A 19,196-nucleotide genomic window follows, 5' to 3' on the forward strand; every position below is an offset into this window, starting at 1 on the left:
GACAAAGGAGGCAGTGTCTATCAGTCTATCCCTTTCTCTCTGATTTATTTTTATTTATATGTATGAACAAAAGTCTATGTGTATGTATGTGTGTGTGGGGTGTATGGGCAGTGCTGTGTGTGTGTGTGTGTGTGTGTGTGTGTGTGTGTGTGTGTGTGTGTGTGTGTGTGTGTGTGTGTGTGTGTATATATGTAGGCCAGAATAGAGTGTCAGGTGCCCTGGAAATGGAGTAACAGATGGTTGTAAGCCAACCAATATGGTGCTGGGAACTGAACTAAGGATCTCTGAAAGAGACAGTGCTCTGAGCCACTGAGCCATCTTTCCAGCTACTTCACTTGCTCTAATTCCAGTAGAAATGAAAGGCAACCACTTGGCTGGACATGGTCTACATGTCTAAAATCCTACCACTAAGAGGAGACAGAGGCAGGAGAATTGCTTTAAGTTTGAGCCCAGCTTAGTCTACACCATGAGACCCTCTTGAAGAAGTAATACTAAAATAAAATACCTCAGTCTCTAATCACTGAGGCTCACCCTGCTTGCCAAGGAGGAACCAGGGCCTGGCTTTACCTTCCGAAGTCTCTCTGGTATGCAGTGTCACAGCTCCCTTAAGGTCAGCCAAAAAGCTAGAGCTGAGTTTATGTCTTGGCCAAATATACACAAATCCCAGCACAGAAATTATGTTTTCAAGATTGCCTTGGTCCCTAGAAATAACTGTTTTACAGTAGCCAATGACAGGTAAACTACTAACAGGTTCCAAAGATATCTAAAGGTAGAGAGATGCATATCCTAGATCAACACCATTAACCATTGCTGCAAGTCTCAAGACAACAGAACAATTTTCATTTACAATTGGTCAGAACATGTGGTTTCCTTCTCTGAAGTGTTCCTGGCATTCACTGCTGCATGCCATATATTCCCAATGTCAAGTGACTGGAATGCACTTTTAATATTCTATCTGGCTTCTCAGGAACATCTGGACTGCAGCTGCTTGTCATGTGATCTTGTGCACACAGGGAGTTGTACATGAGACATTTATCATCCCCTGTCCTAACTCTGCCTAAAGCCTGCTTCTCTCATGCAGTGCTGAGGTCTGCTACCAACCAGTGTGGAACAGAAAGACTTTCCAGGCCCACAGTGTAAAAAGGTCTAAAGCAAGACTTGTCCCAGTCTAGGCACAGAGAGCTATCTGATGAGGAAGTACCTGACTTTTTTCTCCTCCAAAGTCTTATGAGAAAAATAATCCAAAACAAACAAACAAAAAAAAAAGTAAACAAAAAGCAAAATACTAAGGCCCAGGCTATTTCTGTAACCAAAACGTTTGTTATTATCAAAGGGGCTTGTTTCCTCCTTTCAGGGACAGAACCTCCTCACTCAATATTTGTTATCTACCATAAGGAGACAAAACTGCTCGGTGGGAAATGTAATAGCAAAGTAAGTCTGGAGATTCCAAAACAAATGAGCCATGAACTCCAGTGTTGAGAAGCTCAGGAGGGAATATGACAAAACCTGACATCAGTGGAACAAAGAAATCCACGGCTGCATATGTAGTAACAATTCATTCCAAGGAAATCACTCTTTAGCCCTGCAATCCCAAGGACAGGAAAGGGCTGCCATCTTACTGGCATTCTCAAGAGAGGCAACCACAGGAAGTAGATAGCGCACTAGAAACACAGAAATTTGAGATATGCAAATGATTGGGCCAAAGGAAGGAAGAACACAGTACTAAGGGGCTCAAGTCAAGCATGTGCCTCTGAGGCTCACTAAAACTCCATCCTTCCAGTCCCATTGTCTCCTTCCCATTCGACTAAGGGAATTACACTGAGTTCCTACAGACAAACATGGTTTCTGGGGCCTAGTTTACTGTAGCTGTCTTTAGAAACAACAGAAGGGAGTTAGAAACACAGGCCCTGACCAAGTGATGGCTGTGTTTAAACTCAGCTTCTGATGGTCTCAGGTTCTCTAAGTACAGTTTTATCATTGGTAAGACACAGAGTTTGCTCTCTTTGCTGGGACAGTAAGGACAATTAAAGAAAACTGACAATAATTCATCCAAAGCACTTTCACAATGCACACAGCCTAGCTATCATTAATGTCTGTGGAAACATCAGACACTTCAGCAACACTTACTTGTGGTAATTCTCCTTTTTCTCATCTCTCCAGTTTTTATTTAACTGGTGAATTTTCACAGCTACATATCTTTGCTCCGTTAGATCAAACGCCTATTCAAAAAAAAAAAAGGAATAAATTATATTCTACATAAATACTAACAAGAATTACAGGGAACTCACTTGAAGCTTCTAGTTAACAAATCAACCAACACAAAGTCCAAAATACATTATTAAATGAAAGCCGCAATGAATGACGACATGCCACGTACTTGCTCCAATGTTGCAACCCTCTTCCTGAAAACTGTGATCAGATAATTTAGAAGTCTCCAGACACACTGGCACCGTGGGATTTAGAGGACAAACTCAAGCAAACACCACAAGCAGAAAGCCACTCCATGCTCTCACGCTTGCTCCCAACAATGCTCGCTCACTCTGGATGTCATCCCTCCTGACCTAGACCTTTCTTCCTGAAGTTGTTTCTCACCTCTCAGCTAGCCTGGAAAACTCACATGCATCAACACTGTCTCCTTCCTTTTGAAATCTTGGGACACACACATACTGACTGCTTCCTATAAGAAAAAAACCCAGCTGGATATGATCATTGGTATGACCATTCACAAAAGTATCCCACAATTTACTGTGATGTGTTTACTAAAATAAGAACAGAAACAGAAACAAAACAAAAACACCAGCCTTACATTTGGTGCCACAACTACCAACTAAATTAAAGCAAAGTCTTAATCCCAGTAACAGCACACAGGGATGTGCTTTCCTCAGGAGCAGCAGCCCAGTGGGCTCAGCATTGGTCCAGCAGTGCTGCTCCATCTGTGCACACAGAGACACAAGTGTGTAGCACTCCCACAGGGAACAGAGGTGGCCAGTGGTCCACGAGTCTTCCCACTGCATCTCTAGGAAAGCAATGTATTAAACAGGGGGCTGTTTATAAAACAAAGGTCTTGCCATGCTAGAGCAAAATGGGTATAGTGTATAGCAGAAAAACCTTCAGAGATGAGGAACAATTTTTCTAACACTCTGAAGCATCTAACACCATTATGGCTTTACTGTAAAAAATATTTCAAGATATTAACAATTAGGTTATATTGTACCTACTCTGTGAAAACACTAATGCTTATCAAATGCAACAAAAGGTGTAGAAAGATCCTGAACAGAACTTATCTGTGGGAGGAATAGTGTTTGTAAAAGGAGAGGTTAGCATGGACCTTGACAAGGATGGAAAGCCTCAAGCCTAGTAACACGCACTGGCCAAGGCAACAACTGTTTTTTACTGTTTGATGATCACTACACAGGTGATCTGAAAAATCAGGTACATAGCTGTCACCACACTACCGATGCCCTCCCTGGTTACAACCCTTTCTAAGAAGCTAGGATAAAACTATCTCATCAAAGCTCAACTGTGTTATCTGCAAACAAAAGGTGAGCATGAGTCTGTGGGTAGCCTTCCCACACAGACTTTGAAGTGTGAGTAAGTATAAATAATACACTGAAAGCAAACAGCACTGACCCAAAGGCCCAGCCATGGTAAACAGTGCTAACAGGAACAGTGTGAACGCACTTAATGCCGCTGATACATACTTAAAGATGATTAAAGCAGCCATAGATGGTAGTGTACTTGGAAGGCTGACAGGAGAATTGCCAACAATTGGCAATTACACTGTGAATTTGAGCCAGTCTGGGCTACAGTGTGAAAACATCATAAAAACGGGAGTGGTGGTAGTGGGGGTGTGGGGGTGGTGGTGTTGTTCTAAAAAGGTAAATTGTATACACATATCAACACACACACACACACACACACACACACACACACACACACACACACACACACACACACCCCTAACATTTAAGCCAGTTCCAGCATACACACCTGTAATCTCAACACACAGGAGGCAAGGTAGGAAGAATGTAAATTCAAGACAAATCTGGGCTCCAAAGACCAATAAATGCATAAATAAAAATTAATGTTCAAGATGCTGGAGAGATGGTTCCTTGGCTAAGAGCACTGACTGCTCTTCCAGAGGACCCAGGCTTGATTTCCACCACCATCTATAACTGGAACAAGGGGTCTGACAACCTCTTCTGGCCTCCACAGGTACCACGCACACATTATGTACATACAGCTTGCAAAGCACTCATACACATAAATATATTGTTTTAAATAAATAAAAAGTTAATATTTTAAAAAGGGAAAACCACCTGGGTATATATAGCAACAGAATGTATGCCCAGCACACCCAGAGGCACTAGGTTTAAACCCCAGGGGAAACAAATAAAACACAATTGTTTATTGCTTCTACTTGAAGCAAAGGCATTTGTTTTACTCAGATTTCTCAACCACAACACTTGAATAAACATAAATCATAATAGCAGAGACCACATCTCTATACCTTACAAAACAGGACTCCACAACTATAAAATCACATAATAAATCAATTTTGCATTTTATTTTTTTCTTTTTTCTTTTTTTTGGAGCTGGGGACCGAACCCAGGGCCTTGCGCTTGCTAGGCAAGTGCTCTACCGCTGAGCTAAATCTCCAACCCCTGCATTTTATAACCAGGCATGAAAAATATGTAGATAATTTATTGGTGAACACAATGTGGAGTTGTAGACATTTAAAATTGGCTGCCTCTCTTACTTGTGGAAATCAAGCTGTAGATACAGTGGTCGTTACTCTGTGGGCCCTAAGAAAGTGTTAAATAAAGACAGCTTTTAAAACTGCAGTGCTCTAGAGATGGCTCAGAGGTTAAGAGCACTGAGTGCTCTTCCAGAGGTCCTGAGTTCAATTCCCAGCAACCACATGGTGGCTCACAGCCATCTGTGATGGGATCTGATGACTTCTAGTGTGTCTGAAGACAGCTATAGTGTACTCAGATAAATAAAATAATTAAATTAAAAAAAAAATGCAGGGGTTGGGGATTTAGCTCAGCGGTAAAGCGCTTGCCTAGCAAGTGCAAGGCCCTGAGTTCGGTCCCCAGCTCTGGGGGAAAAAAAAATGCAGTGCTGAGCACTCTGGATGAAATTTTAAAATCCAGTGCTCCCCAGAACTCTGGATGAGACTTCTCTAAAGCAGAAAGCTAAGCCTCCACATTAGAAACAATTTGAAGCCCGCAAGATGGCTCAGTCTTAGGTAAAGGTGCTCACCACTAATGCGGAAAACCCGAGTTCAATCTTGGGAACTCATATGGTGGAAGAAGTCCTTAAAGAACTCCACTAACATCTACAGATGTCTCTACACACACACACACACACACACACACACACACACACACACACACACACACACACACACACACACACACACACACACAAAAAAATTCTAAAGATATAATTTAATATATTTTGTCCAAAAAAAAATTTAAGACTAAAGTGAACACATACTCATTTTCAACAAATATGAATGCACTGGGAAGGACAAAACCAGGATAAAATTCAACACAATTTATTTATTTATTTATTTATTTTGTTTTGGTTCTTTTTTTCGGAGCTGGGGACCGAACCCAGGGCCTTGCGCTTCCTAGGCAAGCGCTCTACCACTGAGCCAAATCCCCAACCCCTCAACATAATTTATAATTAGGATTGTTTCCTTTTATTTTATCTGCTTTTTCTACCTTAAAAAACAGTAAAGAGCAGGCACAGTAGCTCATAATTAGAATCACAACATTCAGGAGCCTGAGGCAGGAGAATTGTTGTGAATGTTAGAGCTACATGATTTACAAGCCATCCTGGGCTGCAGGGGAGATTCTGTCTTTTGTGGTCACAGAAATTTATTGGATGCAATTTTCCTAAACATCTTAATCCAAAAGCTTTTGAATTTAAACATACAGATATCAACTCACAGTTCTCAATATTGAAAATTTCTACAAATTGGAATAACCCTGCCTTTGTACCCAGTTGTTTGTACTCACCTTGTAAACTTCACTGAAACCTCCTCTACCCAAAAGATGTAACAACAAATATCTGTCATTTAGTGTTGGGTGGTCTTTAAACCTGTGGAAACCAAGTAAATACATAACACCCTACACCTCGTATTCATCACACGTAACACCATAGTCCAACATTCCTAAAGCATCTCCAACATTAAATATTAACACCTCATTGTGACACTGCTGAGAATCTGACACTGACATTGTCATAGTGAACTATGAGCACAAGATCACACAGATGAAATAAACAGCACAATTATAATAAACAGCAACAGCCATTAATTAAAGCCAAATGCTGATTCTTGTCTCAGTAGCTACATCCTAACTTGTGACTGATTTTGATCTCCCTCTTTTCTTACTATTTTAAAATTATATAAAGCTTCAAAATATTTTTATATTGCCTTAAAAATAAAGTATTCTGTGTGTTCTACATGAATTCATCTCTCTCTCCCTCTTCCTTCCTCCCACCCTCCCTCTCTCTAGGATCTTACTATGTAGCCCTGGTTCGCCTGGAACTCACTATGTAGGTCAAGCTGGCTTTGAACTCACAGAGATCCACTTGCCTCTAGCTCCTGAATACTGAGACTAAAGTTGTGTGCTGCCATACCTGTCTAGTCGAGTCTTTTGGAGACAGGGTTTACTCTGGCCCGGAAGTTCCCAGTTCTCCTGCCTCAGCCTACTGAGTGTGCTGGGGTGACAGCTGTACGCCATCATGTCCACCTTTATTGCTTCTGAGACACACGCCTCCCAATGCTTGGAATACATACAGATAGGCCTGTGTCAACTAACCCAATTTGTTTTTTCTCTCTTTAGATAAGGCTACTGTAAATCTAAGTCTAGGATACAGTGTATTCCCAAAACAGATTCCTCCCATAGGACATGCACTGCAATATAATCCCAGACTCTGGAGGCAGGTGGAAAATGAAAGAAAGCTCAAGGTCAGCCAGGGCTACATGATAAGATCCTCTCAGACCCTATCTCAAAACCTAAAGTATAAAGACAGCTAGGGAGACAGCTGGCGTGCATGCCTCATATGCATGATGCCTTATACTTCAACCCTAGTACTTAAAAAAAAATCTTATACACAGTACCCATACTAAGGCTCAAATTCCTTTATTCTGAATTTAAGAAAGCAGTGGGGAAGAGATAATATTATTATGGAGATTTAAATGAAGTAGACCTAAATTTGACACTTAATTTGGGCTCCTGTTCAAATTAACTTCTTCTCTCTAAACTTGTTTCCCAACTGATGTATTTAAGATTATGGGGCTGTCGCGAGGATTAGGTGCGAGGCCAGAAGAGCACCTGAACTCCTTGCTGATAATGAGTTCACAGTAAATGCTGCTTGGCAGAGTAATGGTTCAAGGCTCACACTGGTCAAACAAAACACACGGCCAGATCTAAATGGGGAAAAACTAATCAGTGATTAAAAAACATTTCCCACTTGAAAGCTACTTTCCCCTAATTTTAGTCATAGAAATGGCTTATAAACAAAGTTGAGTGTGAATCTATAATTAATGTGGTAAATATAAGTTTTATTAGTCTTACCTACTCAGAAAATGGCTGTGAGCTCACCTAATCCTCTCTCCAGCACTACACTGTGGTGGGTTTCCATCTCCACAGTTACATCTATGCCGCACACCCCATCCACCCTCACGGCTGGCAAGTGTTATTGTTTTAGAAAACTCTACTCAGGTAAAATGCTATATGCACACATATATAACCTTACTTCTTAATACAAAGAAGATTGAAATTTTGTTCATAAAATTATATTATATCCTAAAAAGGAACTAAATACACTCATTTGGAAAAAAAAGTAAAGACATCGCTCTAGGCCATATATGACATAAAATATTCAGCAATTTACAGCTCATTATGCCCCAAGTTGCTTACTGTGAATTATCTTCATTATGTATCCTTTTTAATTCCCTGATGTGTAGATTCCTAACCCTTTCTAGCCTTTCCAGTTCTGCCTGGATTTCTGCTTCCTCCTGAAAAGGGAAAAAGAAAAAAGTTCAAAATCCAGTGAATATTACCTTTTCATTTAAAAATAACGACACCTATTTCACTTGCTAAAAAACTAACAGAAGATACTCTGCATCGATCATCTGGTCCTCAGATGTAACCGCTGATAACTTTCTAGGAATACTTTATGCATATACATACAGGCTTTTGCAAAAACCTTACAAAATTCACATTTACGTCTGGTTTCATCCCTTGGGTATCGAATATACTCAATATCTTAAATTTCACTAACATCTAAGATCTGTGTGTGTGTTATACAAAAACTAATGTTGACTACCATCATCATAAATAGCATCTATAAGGGATGTGTGTGTGTGTGTGTGTGTGTGTGTGTGTGTGTGTGTGTGTGTGTGTATGTGTCTACATGCATGCCATGTGTGCAGGTGATAGCAGGGGACAGAAGAAGACGTCAAATCCTTGGAGCTGAAGTTACAAGCAGTTATGAGCAGCTAGTCAGACATGCTGGGAACCAAACTCAGATCTATAAAAGAAAAACAAACTTTCTTAACAGCCAAGCCATTTCTCCAGCACCTGGCTGCTGTGTTTAAGAGCCTATGGAAGGAAGAAAGGAAGGAAGGAAGGAAGGAAGGAAGGAAAGAAGGAAGGAAGGAAGGAAGGAAGGAAGGAAGGAAGGAAGGAAGGAAGGAAGGCAGGCAGGCAGGCAGGCAGGCAGGCAGGCAGGCAGGCAGGCAGGCAGGGCGACATTTATGATATCTGGGGGCTAGATATGTTAAATTTGTGGTAAAGCACTCACTTACCTAGCATCTTTAAAGCCTTGGGTTCAATTTCCAGCACTCCCCCCCATCCTAACAACAACAACAACAAACCCCACTTCATACTACATATATGTTAAGGTCTTGGGTTCAATCTCTAACATAATGCACATGCACACATGTACACACACACAAAATAGCGCAATAACAAAAACTCCTCCTATCAACCACATGAAAATGGTAAGACACACTGACATACTCCTTTAAACCTGGTATTTAGGAAGCTGAAACAAGAGGATCCTGAGTTCTAGGCCAGGTTGGGCTGTGCCATAAAACTCTTAAAAAAATCAGAAACAGACACCATGCCCATGACCTTCGATATTGAAAGATTCAGTGAATATCACCAACAAATTCTTTTAAGTATTAGAATATTGATGGTACAATATATTTTCTTTAGTTACTTTACGCAAAAAAATAAGAGCTGCTAGTAACATAGGAGTTCTTCCATCAATTTCAGATAGATTAGTCATATGTAACTTCTACTTTAAGGACAGTCACGTGGGCAGCTCTATAAAATAGACATTTTCTATGATACATCCCCAGGGTAAAGGAAACTCTTGCTTAATCGCTTGCACTGCCTTGAAAATAAAAATCCAACCATTAAAAACAAGATGTTTAGAAACAAAGAACTGTGAGGGCAGGAGTGCAGGACTCATGCAGCATACAAAGCCACAATTAATTATATTTGTCCAAATGACCAAGTCATTTCTGTATCAAATGTAAAGTGGAAATTACATTTCTTAAAAAAGATTTTTCCCATCATACTTACTTTCTTAAGATGACCTAATCTAAGTTTGAAGATTTCTTCTTGTTCATGGTATTCAGCTAAGGTTAACCTGAAAAACAATGGTAACAATTTCAGTAAGTTCTAGGAAGTAATAACATGCTTATTTGAACAGAAATACTTAAATATGCTACTAGAGTATATATAGTTTTCATGTTTAAAATGACGAAAAGCCAGGTTATTTGAAGTCCTATGATCAAAAGGAAACTCTTAATCTCAGATGAGATGCAAAGAGGAAAAAAACAGCATGTAAGCTATATTTTTAATATTTATAAAATGTTCAGTGACATGTTGCTAAGTCCATAAGGCCTACCCACACAATGCTGTAACTACATAATGAGTGTCAGAGAGCACGGAAGAAAGGGCCGCGAGATGACACGCACTCACTCATCTCAGCCCCACCTATCCCAAGCACACATCCTTCTAGCCGAAGAATAAAAAAGTAAATTTTCTCCATTTCTACCTTCCACACATTCATCTCCTTCAAAGGTTTAAGTGTCACTATTTACATGAACACTAACAGAAAAGAGAAGAGTAGAAAAGTAACATCACAAGTACTAGCGTGGCTGCGTTAGTCCACAGCTGCAGAATACCTGTAGCTGCTACTCCAGTTCATTCCAGTGAAAAGGGGAGAAGTGGGGGGAGAGGAGAGGGGAGGAGAGAAAGACAGCTAAGAACTTAAAATGTCTCCATGTCGTTAACAGGTTCCATATCAGGAAGGGATAATGTAACTCACTCCAGAGGCCTGTGTTGGCTTCTGGTCAGACAGAGGAGCCAAGTCACAAATCCTGTAATTAAGAAGTGGACTGAATGTCCCCCAGCTTGGATTTTACGGACTCCATCCAGTAACCACTCATGAGCATATTACTGGCCTAGATTAAATCTAATTACTATTTGGTGGTGTGTAGTCATGGAGTGCGTGCACACACACTGTACACCTTTTATAGTTTTTAAGTCAATGGTTTCATGTACCAGTATTAAGTACTTTTCAAGCAATACTGGAGGGTAGACCCCTCTGCATATAACCACAGAACTCACCAAAGAAAACCATGACTTGCTTGGGATGTCCAGAGACTCTTTCATATATGATGTTTGGAGTTTCTGATACAAAATACACTAGGTTTTTTTTTTTTTTTTTTTTTTATTAAATATACTAGTTTAAAAATACTGTTACAAGGGTTGGGGATTTAGCTCAGTGGTAGAGTGCTTGCCCTAGCGGCGCAAGGCCCTGAGTTAGGGTCCCCAGCTCGAAAAAAAAAAAAAAAAAAAAAAAGAAGAAAAAAAAATACTGTTACATTAACAAAAGTGTTTCTCAAATTTAGTCTACCATGGACACTTTTATCACTAAATTGAAATTTTGGCTTGTTTAGGTGTTGTCTCCTTTAAGATCTGCAGTCCAGAACAGGGCCTCGCATAAAAATAAGCATCTAACATAAAGCACATGTCAAGGGTAAGACCTCCTAACACATTGGGCACACATGGGTGAGGGCTGGAGTTAAGCATCTTTCTCACTGGGACAAAAGAAGATGTAGTTCCTGAACTTGTTAACACAGTTGTAATTGAAGTAGCACACTTGGCATAGATTACAGGCTAATGTTATTTTTGATATTGATATACAAACATTGAAAAAGCAAAATAATAAGCCTTTTGTCTTTTTAATGTTTGTGTAAATAATACTGTGTGTGTGTGTGTGTGTGTGTCTGTCTGTCTGTCTGTCTGTCCTATTTTTTGGATAAGAAATTTACTTTCAACTAAAGACAAAAGAAAAGAAGAGAGGGCGATTTTCAGTCTTACTTGTGTGTGATGGCTAGGTAATAACTTTTGACTGACTTTAAGAAACTAGAGCAGTGTTCTCAACCTTCCTAACACGGTGACCCTCTAATACAGTTCCTCATGTTGTGGTGACCCCCCCAACCATAAAATTCTTTTTGTTGCTACTTCATAATTTTGCCACTGTTATAAAAAATCATAATGTAAACATCTGTGTTTTTCATAGTCTTAGGCAACCCCTGTGAAAGGGTCTTACAACCCCAAAGAGGTCACAACTCAACCCACAAGTTGAGAAATGCCATAATAGTGTTTTCCACAAGTTTCCATAATGAGGTGTGGGGCATGGGGGTAAGGGGATGGGAGGTGGGAAGAATGCTCATAAGGTTAAAAATTGTCTTATCATAAAATATTCCTTTTGGGGGGAGGGCTGGGAGGCAGGGTTTTTCGGTGTTGCCCTATCTGTCCTGTAACTCACTATGTAGATCAGGCTAGCCTTAAACGCACAGAGATCCTGCCTGTGTCTCCTAACTGCTGGGATTAAAGGCATGCATCACCTGCCCAGAGTGAAGTATTCTTTTTCTAAAATAACAACTACTTTTTTCTTGCCTTACTCTTTTTCTTTTTCAAGACTTTTCACTTTATATGTATGGATATTTTAACCATTTGTGTGTCTATGTACATGCCCGGTGTCCTCAAAGGTAAGAAGAGGGCATCAAATGCCCTGGAACTAGAGTTATAGACAGTTGTCAGCTGCCCCCGGCCCTTTACAAGAGGAGCCGGTGCTCTTAACCATGGAGTTTTCTCCACCCCCTCTAAGCTTACTTCTAAGTTTGCGTTAACTGACTACTCTTTTAGCCAATAAAGAACATTCTAATATATTAGCCAGATCATCTCCATTAAGACAATACCAATTCCCATAAAATGATATAAACTTATCCTAACCTAGAGCTACACATAAGTGAAAATTATTAGTGATATATTTAATATCAACAGGCAAACAAAATGTATGTTGTCCAGAAGAAACAGCACTTTTCCTCATTTCAAACATTCTGAGTAAAGAGCAAGGTAATGAAATCAGCTGATACATTTTACATAGCCTTTGAGTTGAACAAATCCATTAACATGTCTATAAAAACAAATCTTTAAACCCCAAGGACCTCTTTATAGGGGCCTCCACAGATGTTCAACAAGGTAGCTGTATTGGGGAAATGGGGTCTTTAATTTTATAGCATCAAGAACATACGTTTCATTTTCAGCTCCATTGGTCTTGCTTTTCCGTTGTTTCTGCTCATTGGTTGCGGGAGGGGCCTGACCCATGGCAGGGGGTTTCCGTTTTGCTAACATTTTCCGTTGCCTTTCTATCTCTTCTCTCTGTGAATTTATCCTTTCCTGTTGCCTAGAAATATAAAGAATATGGCACAGAAGGTAAGTAAATTCCACTGCTGTGGAATGCATGCGAACGACTTCCCCGCGTGCATGACAGCCTTCAGAGTGCTAAGCTTGCTTCCTGGGACAGAGATTGTGCTTAGCCTTCAGGGTGCAGGAGCCAATAACCCGTGGGGGTGCTTTGGGAAAAAGTCTGTACTTTAAGGAACCAGTTATGGCTGAAAGGTGAGGGAAAGTGGATAAGTATTTGCTATGACCTTACAGACTTTAATGGAACAATTTTCAGATTCCCCTTTAATAGCTAAGAAGATAAAGTCTGCATTCAATTAGGAAAAGTTGGACTGAAATGACCACCCTATCAGAAGTCCCAAGTGCCTTGCAATCTTAACTCTATTACCATACAACACAATGCTGAAGCTGTACATGTACAGTACGGTGGCCCAGTGCACTGGAGTTCGGCTAAGAAGTTTCTTTTTTTTTTTCTGTTTCTTTTTTGTAAAAATTCATACAGGGTTTCTCTGTGTAGCCCTGGCTGCCTGGAACTTGCTCTGTAGACCAGGCTGGCCTTGAACTCACAGATATCCACCTGCCTCTCTCTCCCAAGCGTTGGGATTAAAGTTGAATGCGCCACCACCGCCCAGCAGACTACAGATTTTTTTAGAGAGACAATCTCATTATAAATCTTAGGTGGCAATTATCCTACTTTAGATTCAGTCTGAGCACATTATATAGCTGAGACTACATAATGGAGATTTCTGACTCTACACTTATGAACATAGAACGGGCAATCGCACTTCTTGGTCAAGGTGTCATGGGATGGCATGCCTTGGTATGACAGCCTTAGTACACTTCAGCTACAGGTATGCCTCACTCATAGAGAAGATGCTACTCTGCTTAACTTTCAGGATATCTCTGATGTAACAGCCTTTAAAAGACAAAACAAAACAAAACAAAAAACCAAACCAACCCACCAGCCCCACACCACGTACTGGTACATTTGCAAAGCAAAATAACTTTTGAACTAAGCTTGAAGTTGATGCTTCATAGGTGTTTACTATACATAGCATCTGTATTTGTACTTTTCTTTCAGGACCCAATCTTTTATGGGTCACTGTCACTCTAAAGTAATAACATGCTCTCCAATTCATATTAAACAAACCTATTTCAACAAAGAAAAATGGGAAAGAGAATCTAAGTCCTAGCTGTGATCTGGAGGTCAAAAGTCAGAGTGTGTCCTGATTAAAATGCAGCTAACTCAGCTCAATGGTAGAGTGCTTGCCCAGCAGGCATGAGGTCCTAGTTGCAATTCTCAGTTTAAGAAATAAGCAAATTAATAGTATAAAAATATAATGCCTCCACATATCTTCCAGTCTTAGATGAAGGTAGCATCAGATATACAACTCAAGATATACACAGATAGACAGACAGACAGACACACACACACACAAACACAGAGACAGATAGACAGACAGACAGACAGACAGATCGACCTACCCACCCACCCAGAGTTTGTCTCTTTTGTTTTTGAGATAGGGGTTTTCATCATGTAAGCTGGGCTGAACTGAATTTGCTTTGTAGCCCAGACTGGCTTCGAACTAGAGATCTGCCTATCTGCATCAGTCCCTGAGTGCTGGGATTATAAGCATGAATGACTATTGCCTGGTAATCCTACATTTTTTTTACTGACTGTAATTACAGAAAACTTTAAAATAAAAATCCAAATACATTAAAGGTCCCCTACTTAATCCTGACAGTGACTTACTTGATGAGGTTTTGGAAAGCATAACCATCTGTCCACTGTTCAGTAAAAGAGGCTCCATGCCGGACAGTCGTAAAGTGGCCTAATCGCAATCGGTCCTGCATGCTCTTGTCCCTGCACGCCATCTTCTCTTGTTTTGACTGGAGTAAAAGGAGCAAAACAAATAATTAGCATTCTTTACAAACTGATAATTATAGTATTATCAGGGAAAATACTGCTAATAAATCATATATCATCTCAAAAGCGGAGAGGAGAGAAGGGATAAGAGAAGGAAGAAGGGAGGGGAGGAGGCATCCAACACCTAAAATAAACTCAACAGGGACCAGCTGTCAAACTCACACTTAAAGCAATGAACAGCCAGAAGACAGGATCATATTATCACCTGGGGAATCTTGGTCTGGTGTACATGCAAGGAAAAAACTCGGTCATAAGAACTTTATTCCTCAGAAATTTTACATTTCAATATGTTTATCTCAGTTAAGAAAGTGTTAGCATGGGCTGGGGAGATGGCGCTGAGGCTGAGAGCACTGACTGCTCTTCCAAAGGTCGTTCCCAGCAACCACATGGTAGCTCTCAACCATCTATTATGGTATCTGACACCCCCCTCTGGTGGGTAGGCATATATGCAGGCAGAACACTGTGTACATAGGACATAAATGTTTACCAAAACGACACACATTAGAATAGCTTAGGATATGGATTTCAGGCTCATCATCACTGACCTTTTCTATAAGGAGCTTCTTGCTCATGGTGACACATCTATTTAATCGTTCCTTGTATTTCTCTAGCATCTTTTGCTGTTCATCTATCTGTCGTCTCAAATCACAGTTGGCCTTCAACAGGAAAAGATTTTTAAATTAGTTTTAAGGAAGATAGATTAGCAGAAAATACTTTCTAGGAAGAGAAAAAAAAAAACATTACTAAATCTGTCTCTATAAAGGAAATAATTCACCCCTTTGATCAATCTTTATGTTAATGGTAACATAAACATAGAACTGTACGTGTTGTTTATGTTAAAGGTATTTGGTGGTGCTATGGAATCAGTCCAAGACTGAGTAAGTGTGCTAAGCGTATGCTGACCAAGGCCCTACACACTCAGCTTACTTCTAAAGAGAAATGGAACGAGTTCTCAGGGACGGTTCTCCCCAGAGAAGCCCAGACATTCATGCCCACACCAATCAGAAATAAGAGCTTGCTTCCAGAATATGAGGAGGTAAATAAATAGTTAATTTTGCTGTGGTCAGAATATTACAGGATGGGCTAAATACTCTGAAAAACTCAATACTCCTAAAAGAACAGAGAGGGGACAAACCACTAACCCATGGCCAAATCTGGCTTTGAAATTCCTAAATTTATCACTGAGTTACTAAACAACAAAATTTACTGACTTTTTTTTTAGCTGAAGGAGGAGGAGGAAGAGAAGGGGGGAAGAGGAGAGAGTGGGAAAAAGCCATGTATAGGTGTTTTGCCTGCATTTAAGTCTGTGTACCACATGTATGCCTTCCAAGACCAGAAGAAGGCATTGGATTCCAAGTTACAGATGCTTGTGAGCCACCATAGTTGCTAGGAAAGCAAACCTAGATTTTTTGAAAGATCAGCAATTGTCCTTAACTACTGAGCAATCTCTCAAGTGTCTTTTGTTGCTCTTGTTTTTTTAAGACAGGAGCTCACCATGTAGGATGAACTAGAACTATTACACATCAAGCCCTGAACTACAAGAGATCTGGCTGTCTCTGACACCAAGTATAGAGACTAAAGATGTGTGCCAGCTCAGCTCCAGTTTTAAAGCAGCCTGTGTGAAACAGTTTCCCATTCTAAATATACCTACTCTCTATACAGGCCACCTGCTGTGCCCGCAGAATCCTATGGACCATGTTATCAGAGGAAAAGTCTCACACTGAGCTTAGGTAAGTGTGACTATCCAATTCATATTGAAAAACCTATAAGCAAAGACCAAGAACGTCTATACAAAATCTAATAGATTTCTGGAAGGTGAATGTTCTCTCCAAGTCTATGGCAATTTAAAGTTGTGATTTCTACTATTAATAGTTTCTAGAAGTCCATGTTGGGAGTAGGAACTGGCTGGCAGTACCCAATGCAGTCAGACCCAACATCTTAAGTGGGAAAACTCACGATAAACTTTTATTTTCTGAAAGAAAATAAAAACAATTTTTTTTTTTGAGAAACTGCCTATATCAGATTGGCCTGTAGGCATGTCTATGGGTGAGTGTCTTGATGTAGGAGACCCAGATCAAAGTGGACTCTACTGTCCCTATGCAAATGGTCCTGAGCTGTGTAAGAAGGCTAATTACACATGTGTCAATGATCTATCCAACAAGCAGTATTCTTTTATGCTTTTGCTTCCCATTCTAAACTACTTCGAGTTTGTGCCTTTGGTTTCTGCCCTGACTTCCCTCAGTGCAAGACTGACCTGAATATAAGTCAAATACACTTTCATCCTTTTTGTTATTGTTGGTCAGAATGTTTTATAACACAAAGAGAACTGGAAGAGGCCCTGAATTCAGTCTCTAGAAGACAAGCAAGAAACCCAGTAGGAAAAAAGGATCATAAGTAGGCAGAAGATGATGGTGAAGGACAAAGGGCCTACGAAGTAAAGAAAGCTAGGGCTTAAGTTGTTCATACATTCCGCCATCTCAATCTGGATCTCTCGCCAACACTGTCTCCGATCCCAGTGGTGGAGATCATGCAGACAAGTGCTCTACCCCTGAGCTATACCCCCAAACTCGTCATCTTGACAAGCAGTCAAGGGAAATAAAGTGATAATCCTTGTTGAGTCCAGTGAACCTACTCTGCATTAAACTCTTGATACTGGATTTTGACTAAGGATGTTTTAGAAAGACAATCTCACTATAAATCTTAATTGTCAATTCAATTAGCATCCAAGAGGACCAAACAACAACAACAACAATAACAACAACTACTACTACTACTACTTCTTCAGGGTGCTGGGAAGATACCACAGGGAGTAAGAGTACTTGCTATGTAAGCATAAGGACCTGAGCTCAGATCCTCAATATCACTATAAAAAGCCAGACACAGCTGTATACACCTGTGAGCTCAGCGCTGGGAAGGACAGAGGAAGAAAAACACCAGGGTTAGCTCCAGGGAGAGGGATGCTGTTTCAAAGGAAAAGGAGTGAAAGAAAGAATGCTGTGTGCCCTTTCATGGCCTCGACAAGCACACACAGGCCTGGTCTCCCAACACATGTGAATACAACACACACACACACACACACACACACACACACACACACACACACACTTCAAGCAAACAATCAATGTAAGTAAGCGACTGTTGCTTAAAAAGAAATTGCTCTTCTCATTCAAATATGGGAAAACAACCATAAATAAAAAGGCCCATGGGATGTAACTCTGAATGAGGAATGTGAACATCAGGTTTAAAATGCAGAAAATGTTGCTAGGCACAGTGACATGCACCTTAATTCCAGCACTAAAGAAGGTCCAATCATTAAAATAAAGAAAAAAAAATGTGGGTCAGTGTTGACAAATTCTATATTCAAAGCACATTCTGTATTCCCAGCACTGGCTGCCAGACATGCACTGACCCAAATGGACAAACATTCCATACTCTCCAAAAGTTTGTGGCCACGTAGTTCTGGGGGGAAAATGAAAGGTTACAATGGTTCAAAGCCACAATAGGAACAAGAACCCAGCTCCCCTTACAGAGCAGATCAACCTGACCTGCAGTCAATGTGCCTTCTAGTAAGCAAGGGGCGTTCCTGTTACAGAAAACAAAGGACGGAGACAGAGAATACAGACCTGTATGGGTTGTACTCTGGATGTCAGTCTGAGAGCTCTCAACCTGGTTATTTGTTTGTTTTTTTGTTTTTAAATAAAAGGATGGATATTCTCTGGTATTGACAGATTCTGTCTTGCCTCAATGTGGAGTCCAAATGATCTAGCAAAGTCTAAAGATATTCTGTATCTCTAAAGAAGATGATATCTGCTAATATGTGGTTTGAAAGTCTTTAAATAGAGAAGGAATGTAGGAAACCCAGCACCAAAGCACCCAAGGCTCAGTGTCTTGTTACTCTAGCTAGGGGTCCCACAACATAGCCTCCAGCACATTCCACTGCAGAAACGATGCACTAAGAAACATCAGAGGTTGCAGAATATGCTAAACTTTTAGCCAATAGAATAAAGGAAGCCAAAGAAAAAGTGCAGGCACACACTGCCAAAAGACACCAGCTGTTCTCACTAGAGCTTCTCTTTTAAGCCTGAGTCCAGGCAAAAATACAAATTTCTAAAAGTAACAAATACTTGCAGGATGGTTCAGTGGTTTAAGGCTCCTGATGTCAAGCCTGACAAATTGGGTTCATTTAATCCCAGGGACTCACATGGAAGGAAAGAAATATCTCCTTAAGGCTGTGCTCTGACCTCTATACATAAACCAAGGCACATGAATGTTCACACACACAAAATAATTATCTTTTTAAAAGTAATGAATAGCCACCTGGGATACAAGAGACCCAAAAAACCAAAAAAAGTAAAACCATGAGCTGGAGAAACAGCTCCGCAGCTAAGAGCATTAACTTTTCTAGCAGAGGACCCAGGTTTGACTCTCGGCAACGTGGCAGCTCACAATCACCTGTAACTCCAATTTCAGAGTCC

The 19,196-nt window shown here is 40.4% G+C and overlaps 1 protein-coding gene and 1 pseudogene across 7 annotated transcripts in view; one reads left to right on the top strand and one right to left on the bottom strand.

The window, feature by feature from the left end:
* The window catches only part of Tlk2 (tousled like kinase 2), a 93,391-nt gene that overhangs the window by 19,744 nt on the left and 54,451 nt on the right, over positions 1-19,196 (bottom strand). For all 7 annotated transcript variants that reach the window (XM_032914370.1, XM_032914373.1, XM_032914369.1 and 4 more), the window contains 7 exons: positions 15,267-15,377; positions 14,548-14,684; positions 12,643-12,795; positions 9,615-9,681; positions 7,941-8,038; positions 6,030-6,111; positions 2,128-2,219 (listed from right to left, as the gene is read on the bottom strand). In XM_032914370.1, the coding sequence (XP_032770261.1) occupies positions 2,128-2,219; positions 6,030-6,111; positions 7,941-8,038; positions 9,615-9,681; positions 12,643-12,795; positions 14,548-14,684; positions 15,267-15,377 (740 nt within the window). The remainder of the gene's footprint in view (positions 1-2,127; positions 2,220-6,029; positions 6,112-7,940; positions 8,039-9,614; positions 9,682-12,642; positions 12,796-14,547; positions 14,685-15,266; positions 15,378-19,196) is intronic.
* Positions 3,299-3,392, top strand: LOC116910737 (annotated as a pseudogene).

This window comes from Rattus rattus, chromosome 9, assembly GCF_011064425.1.
Source record: "Rattus rattus isolate New Zealand chromosome 9, Rrattus_CSIRO_v1, whole genome shotgun sequence".
Classification (NCBI taxonomy): Eukaryota; Metazoa; Chordata; class Mammalia; order Rodentia; family Muridae; genus Rattus; species Rattus rattus.